Source organism: Apium graveolens, unplaced genomic scaffold, assembly GCF_009905375.1.
Source record: "Apium graveolens cultivar Ventura unplaced genomic scaffold, ASM990537v1 ctg2526, whole genome shotgun sequence".
Taxonomy (NCBI): domain Eukaryota; kingdom Viridiplantae; phylum Streptophyta; class Magnoliopsida; order Apiales; family Apiaceae; genus Apium; species Apium graveolens.
Window position 1 is genome coordinate 26,164 of NW_027417703.1, and position 8,497 is coordinate 34,660.

General features: G+C 27.9%; 1 protein-coding gene across 1 annotated transcript; it reads right to left on the minus strand.

Moving 5' to 3' along the window:
* Positions 1 to 2,556: 2,556 nt before the first annotated feature.
* Positions 2,557 to 8,256, minus strand: LOC141700574 (uncharacterized). Its single transcript, XM_074504286.1, has 4 exons — positions 7,680 to 8,256; positions 6,820 to 7,418; positions 2,830 to 2,958; positions 2,557 to 2,754 (listed from the first exon to the last, which is right to left on the minus strand). Exons 1-4 carry the CDS (start codon positions 8,254 to 8,256, stop codon positions 2,557 to 2,559), a joined length of 1,503 nt encoding a protein of 500 aa, XP_074360387.1.
* Positions 8,257 to 8,497: the final 241 nt, after the last annotated feature.

Here is an 8,497-nt window from a genome sequence, read left to right on the forward strand (position 1 = left end):
AGAGGAAGCTTAAATGAGTTCTTCACTCTAACCAGTTTTCCACAAGAAACTAGTCGTTTCAATTGACCAAATAATCTCTTTCTAAAATTTTTAGGAAGACCATTATAATTATTTTCAATGTTCTTGTCTATTACAATACAACTCCATCTTTGAATGCTTCCCATAGAGGATATTGCATCATTAATCATCTACATTTGAAAAAAAATAAAAGTTAGATCCATATATTAATACTCATATATCACTTAAGAAATATATATAAAAACCTGTTCATAAGGAGGATGGCGGGGAATATAGGCATTGCGTTGAGCATTAGGATGGCGGGGAATATAGGCATTTGGTTCAGCGTTCATCATGAGAGCCATGGGCGGAGGATATTTGAATCTCTTTAAAACCTGTTACCTTAAATCTAAATCTTAAAACCCTTAAGCTAACTCTCAACCTCTGAAGCAGGTACCTTAGTGATATATGTTGAATGATTATATATTTAAGTTGGGAGATACTAAAATATTAAAAAAAGGAAAATAATCTTTTGCTTTTAAAATTTTTGCAAGGGAGCCATTATTTGGAGCTTAATATTTTCATGAAAATTTGATTTCACGCTAACTCAAATCCTAATAAGTAATAACTAAGCACGCGCCAATATCATGTGTTACTTTTTTTAAAATAAGACGTTGTTTATTAATTATTTGGATGAACTAGAAATTTATAATATTATACGATATCAAAAATATAATAGGTGAATCATATTTCAAAGTGATGATTGTATTATTAGTAATTAATTATTCAACTCCAAATTTATTAAGATTTGTTTGAAATAATAAAAATATTTTAATCTTATACCAAAAAATAATTTTTATTTATATTAAAAATACTTGTGATATAAAAGGTTTAGAACAAATATGATAGAAGGTCATAAGTACTACACGAGACACATTATGATCAAAATTATCAAGTCACTTAATATTTATATTATACTTTTGAAGATATTAAAAAATAATGTGATTTCATACATATTAATGATTGTAATGTAGGTCTTAGATTTGAGCTTGGGTGTAAAAAATTATATTTTTAAAAAAATTATTAAAAATATTTATTATTGGTAAGATAGTATATATAGTAGACTAATCTCAATGTTAATATTATGAGTTAAATCTAGTCCAATTTATTTGAAATAGAAGTTTTAATTTGTGTTTCAAATTAACTACCCTATTTTTAACATATTCATAAAAAACTCTGTTATTTAATTTATATTAATTTCTATAATTTAATTTTTATGAATTATTTTTAACACATATATTAAAACTCATTGTGGTAAGGAAAGCAAAAACTTTGCATTGGAGTTTCATGTAAGATAATATACGTGTTAACAACCTTTTTACATAACAATAATAAAAACATATTCACTTTTAATACATATTATACTTATTAGAGGTTTGTTAAATATTTGCTTATTATAAGTTTAGTATGACAATTGAAAATCTTTTAAGCACATAAATTTCAAAATCAAGGACTGTCACAATATATGCCATAAAGATTTTGAGCTTACCAATTAGTCTTAAAAATTATTGTTTGCAATATATTGAAAATGTGTTTTATATTATTTCTAATGGGATGGAAACAAATTTTAATGGTAAAAACCTTAATGTATGGGTAGTTAATAAAGAAGGAAATTTTATTTTTTTATCACGACAACCTCATAATGTTAGGTGGTTAAAAATTCATTTTCACCAACTCCCTTTATTAAGAACCCCAAACATTAGTTTCAAATCGTAACTTATAGTATTACTTAGATAAATTATTTTGGAATATCTACTTAATATGTTTAATTTTTTTTATTTATTTTATGATTTACTATTTCTTTCAATGATAAAAAAAATAATCATTGTGTTGAGCAGTTAATATTTCTACTGCAAATAGTTAATATTTCTACTCCAGTTAGTAATTATTTTTGGACCATATATCAATTTGGTTCATTTGTTAAATTGTAAAACCCTTTTCATCCTCAATATGATTTATAACTTTGCAAAATAGTTAATATGTATTTTAAGAAAATATTAAAGATATATATGACCAAAAATGGAGGCTTATATTATTTTAAAATCTAAAACTCTAGAAATTATATCCCTAATACATGTATATATGAAATTGGTAAAGTTAACATATGTCACAGTTTTTTTGGGGAGTTTGCTTTACTATATTTTAGAGTATTGTGGGACAAAATTACTCGTGTTAACATTTAGTATGGTTTTTAATAATGTCAAAATAAGTTTAGATGTTCTCTATTTGTTATTCACTTTTAGTTAAGATCTAAATATTTGGGTTTATGGGTTGAAAATAATTTTTGTTCAAAATGCTCATGAAGGTTCAAATTTAACCTTAGCCATCATTTGTATTATTAACAACGTACAATTCTAAAAATTATAAAGAAATTTTACATAGATTAATATATCAAGAGTTTGAGAACATAAGCAGAAAAGAGAACAAATATTGCTAACCTTTTACTAATAATTATTTGTGATATAAAAATACAAGCTTATTTATTTTTTCTCATCATCCTCATAACCTAAGAGGAAGCTTAAATGAGTTCTTCACTCTAACCAGTTTTCCACAAGAAACTTGTCGTTTCAATTGACCAAATAATCTCTTTCTAAAATTTTTAGGAAGACCATTATAATTATTTTCAATGTTCTTGTCTATTACAATACAACTCCATCTTTGAATGCTTCCCATAGAGGATATTGCATCATTAATCATCTACATTTGAAAAAAAATAAAAGTTAGATCCATATATTAATACTCATATATCACTTAAGAAATATATATAAAAACTTGTTCATAAGGAGGATGGCGGGGAATATAGGCATTGCGTTGAGCATTAGGATGGCGGGGAATATAGGCATTTGGTTCAGCGTTCATCATGAGAGCCATGGGCGGAGGATATTTGAATCTCTTTAAAACCTGTTACCTTAAATCTAAATCTTAAAACCCTTAAGCTAACTCTTCAACCTCTGAAGCAGGTACCTTAGTGATATATGTTGAATGATTATATATTTAAGTTGGGAGATACTAAAATATTAAAAAAAGGAAAATAATCTTTTGCTTTTAAAATTTTTGCAAGGGAGCCATTATTTGGAGCTTAATATTTTCATGAAAATTTGATTTCACGCTCACTCAAATCCTAATAAGTAATAACTAAGCACGCGCCAATATCATGTGTTACTTTTTTTTAAAATAAGACGTTGTTTATTAATTATTTGGATGAACTAGAAATTTATAATATTATACGATATCAAAAATATAATAGGTGAATCATATTTCAAAGTGATGATTGTATTATTAGTAATTAATTATTCAACTTCAAATTTTTTAAGATTTGTTTGAAATAATAAAAATATTTTAATCTTATACCAAAAAATAATTTTTATTTATATTAAAAATACTTGTGATATAAAAGGTTTAGAACAAATATGATAGAAGGTCATAAGTACTACACGAGACACATTATGATCAAAATTATCAAGTCACTTAATATTTATATTATACTTTTGAAGATATTAAAAAATAATGTGATTTCATACATATTAAATGATTGTAATGTAAGTTCTTAGATTTGAGCTTGGGTGTAAAAAATTATATTTTTAAAAAAAATTATTAAAAATATTTATTATTGGTAAGATAGTATATATAGTAGACTAATCTCAATGTTAATATTATGAGTTAAATCTAGTCCAATTTATTTGAAATAGAAGTTTTAATTTGTGTTTCAAATTAACTACCCTATTTTTAACATATTCATAAAAAACTCTGTTATTTAATTTATATTAATTTCTATAATTTAATTTTTATGAATTATTTTTAACACATATATTAAAACTCATTGTGGTAAGGAAAGCAAAAACTTTGCATTGGAGTTTCATGTAAGATAATATACGTGTTAACAACCTTTTTACATAATAATAATAAAAACATATTCACTTTTAATACATATTATACTTATTAGAGGTTTGTTAAATATTTGCTTATTATAAGTTTAGTATGACAATTGAAAATCTTTTAAGCACATAAATTTCAAAATCAAGGATTGTCACAATATATGCCATAAAGATTTTGAGCTTACCAATTAGTCTTAAAAATTATTGTTTGCAATATATTAAAAATGTGTTTTATATTATTTCTAATTGGATGGAAACAAATTCTAATGGTAAAAACCTTAATGTATGGGAAGTTAATAAAGAAGGAAATTTTATTTTTTTATGAGGACAACATCATAATGTTAGGTGGTTAAAAATTTATTTTCACCAAATCCCTTTATTAAGAACCCCAAACATTAGTTTCAAAGCATAACTTATAGTATTACTTAGATAAATTATTTTGGAATATCTATTTAATATGTTTAAATTTTTTTATTTATTTTATGATTTACTATTTCTTTCAATGATAAAAAAATAATCATTGTGTTGAGCAGTTAATATTTCTACTCCAAATAGTTAATATTTCTACTCCAGTAAGTAATTATTTTTGGACCATATATCAATTTGGTCCATTTGTTAAATTTTAAAACCCTTTTCATCCTTCAATATGATTTATAACTTTGCAAAATAGTTAATATATATTTTAAGAAAATATTAAAGATATATATGACCAAAAATGGAGGCTTATATTATTTTAAAATCTAAAACTCTAGAAATTATATCCCTAACACATAGATATAAGAAATTGGTAAAGTTAACATATGTCACAGTTTTTGTGGGGAGTTTGCTTTACTATATTTTAGACTATTGTGGGACAAAATTAATCGTGTTAACAAATAGTATTGTTTTTAATAGTGTCAAAATAAGTTTAGATGTTCTCCATTTGTTATTCACTTTTAGTGTTTCTGTTAGTTTTATTTTTATAAATTGATCAATCATTTATTCATTCTAGAAATTTTAAATTATATTTTATTAGTATATGTACATACATGTTTATTTATTTAATTTTTTTTACTTATGTGTGTTTTTAGAAAATGGTAGTAACAGTATAATTGACTTGTATAATTTTTAAAAATTTATTTAGTAAATTCTTGTTAGTATAATATTTCATTATATTTAGTTTTTTTTTTATATTATCTTGTTGCCTGGTTTGTATTGCAACACATGTTATTTTATAATCTTGCCTGATTTTGTATTGCAGTGTATATGTTGTTTTTATTGCCTGCTTTTTGTTTTAGAGTTCTTATTTTGTGTATATATAATTTTATGTATATTATCTTTTGCATGGTTTTTGTTTTAGAGTTCTTATTTTATGTATATATAAAATTATATATATATATTATCTTTTGCCTGGTTTGTGTATTAGAGACTTTAGAGTGTATGAGGATAATTAATTATGTTTGTTTTTAATAATAACTACATAGGTTGTTGGATTTCTCTGCGTGAAGTGATAAATTGTTAAGTGCCAAGGTAAGTTAACTCTTCATACTTTTATTTATATTTTGAAATCTGTTAAATAATTTTGCACTGCTTTTATTTTAACAACACTGGATCAAGTAATTGTTTTAGACATAAGAATTCCCAGTGACCTCTGACCTATCAAACATTTAGTAATTGCCTATAGTTCCCGACGTAGATTTTGATACTTACTAGGGCGTGCTTTGCACAATTTATGATACTTAGTAAGGGGCGCATTATTGACAATTGTGAACCTGTGATACTGTGTCACCAGCTATTTGTCACCTTAGCGAGGTGTGAAATTTATTTATGTTATATGTAAACTTTAGATTTTGAACAATAATTTTGGCTTTATAAAAATTATGAACTCCTTGGTCCACTAGTGTCGAATTGTCTTCTTGCTGGGCTGTTTGGCTCATGACTTATTGCTGGGCTGTTTGGCTCATGACTTACAAATTTTCAGGTGCTAAACTTCTGGGATGGACAAAGAAATGCATTTGGCTTGAGCTTATTGTAATAATATTTTAGTGATAGTGACTTATCTTAGAGCTGCTCTGTATTTGTCTTTATTCCAACTATATGATACTATTTCTGACTTGTATTTTGGAATCTTGTTTGCTTATGTGAGACTTGTTTGTTGTATAAAAAGTTGGGGTATTACAAAATAAATAACTAAGCACGCGCCAAGATCATGTGTTACTTTTTTTAAAATAAGATGTTGTTTATTAATTATTTGGATGAATTAGAAATTTATAATATTATACCATATCAAAAATATAATAGGTCAATCCTATTTCAAAGTGATGATTGTATTATTAGTAATTAATTATTCAACTCCAAATTTATTAAGATTTGTTTGAAATAATAAAAATATTTTAATCTTATAACAAAAAAATAATTTTGATTTATATTAAAAATATTTGTGATATAAAAGATTTAGAACAAATATGATAGAAGGTCATAAGTACTACACAAGACACATTATGATCAAAATTATCAAGTCACTTAAGATTTACATTATACTTTTGAAGGTATTAAAAAATAATGTATTTCATACATATTAATGATTGTAATGTAGTTCTTGGATTTGAGCTTGGTTGTAAAAAATTACATTTTTAAAAAAAATTGTTAAAAATATTTACTATTGGTAAGAATGTATATATAGTTCACTAATCAAAACGTTAATATTATGAGTTAAATCTAGTCCAATTTATTTGAAATAGAAGTTTTAATTTATGTTTCAAATTAACTACCCTTTTTTTTTGAATAACAAAACAATTCCATTAAAAATAAACATCCGACAATAGTGTCTCCAACACACACAATGGAGGAGACGAAAATTCAACAAAGCTATTAACGTACAAGGTATTTTAGCCAATAAATGGGCTACCTTGTTCGCCTGCTTTCTAACAAAAACAATTGAAATTCCAATCTTGTTCCTGAGGATAGAACAACATTGTTCAATGAGGTTTCCTATTTCCAGCTGATTATGCTCCGCTTTGGTAATAGCCTGGACACTCAGCATCGAGTCTGATTCCACAATGATAGATAGGTCTGGTAGATCACTAAACCATATCAAAGCTTCCAGAATACTCACCATCTCAGCTTCAAACACCGAAACTTGGCCTGCAAACTTCATAGTTTTGCCTCGCAAAAATAGCCCCTGATGTTCTCGAGCTACCATTCCTACTGAGAAGAAATTTTTTCTCTTAATAAGAGAAGCATCCACATTTATCTTTAGAGTTCCCAAAGTCGGAGCCACCCACCTCAGATTTGGCAGACTAGCATTACCTCGCCTGGTACTATCTGGCTGCATTCGACGTTTCTGAGCTTCCCTCCAGTCTTCAACTTGTTTCGAACTCCAAGCCATCACAAACTCAGGCGTTATCATATTTCCCTCCCACACACGTTTATTTCGAGCCCACCATATTCCCCATATAACCTTAGCCGTCTTAATCAGCTTATCCCCCGTTTCAGTGCTAAGCTTTTCTAGTTACCATGTAGAAGCACATTCAATCTCCCTCATGTGATATGACAAGTTCATTATTTGCCAACATGCTTTTGCATAATCACAATCAAAGAATAAATGAGGTAATTGTTCTGCATTGCCTACACACATCACACAACTGGTAGGAACATGAACTCCTTTACTGGTAAGCAGATTTCAGACAGGAACTGTATTTCGGCATATTCTCCACAAAAACACCTTTACTTTGTGAGGAATACACAATCTCCAAATCTTCCCCCAACCATCAGATTGTTGAATGTCTACTCCTCCCAAATGATTCTGCTGCCACTTATGGTAACCCGTCTTCACTGAGTACTGTCCATTATTATAATGGACCCAGGTTATCCTGTCTCGTGTATTATTCTGTGGAATACGAGTTGCTAATATAGCTGCAACATCAATATTATTGAAAGAAGATCGTACCTTGTGTTCATCCCACTTTCTGCTGTCATTCAAAAACAAATCACAAACTTTGGTGCTCCTCTCCGAGCTACCATCCTGATCAACACAAAAATTCTCTTTACCCCTCAACCATCTGTCAGAATAAATATGAATGGATTTTCCATCTCTTAGGACCCATCTGCACCCTTCCTTCATGATCTCTTTTGCTTCCCATATTCCAGACCAAGTGTAACTAGATCCCCCCGTTCTACCAGCCTGTAACAAACTGCAATTAGGGTAGTACCGAGCCTTCAGAGGTCGAGAAACTAGAGCATTCGGATTGCTGATTAGATTCCAACATTGTTTTCCAAGAAGCGCCAAGTTAAAACCATGCAGGTCACGAAATCCTAATCCCCCCTTTTTCTTCGACATACTCATCCTCGTCCAAGATAACCACTTTATTCCTTTGCTATTCGAGGAATTTGAACTCCACCAGAAAGAGTTCATCATCCTTTCTAGCTCCTGGCACAACGTTTTGGGAATCATAAAACATGACATTGTGTATGCAGGGATGGTTTCTGCAACATTTCTAAGCAGCACTGCTTTCCCTGCTTTAGATAACAGCTTTGTGTTCCAGTCCTAAATCTTATTCCACACTTTGTCTTTTAGATACCGAAAA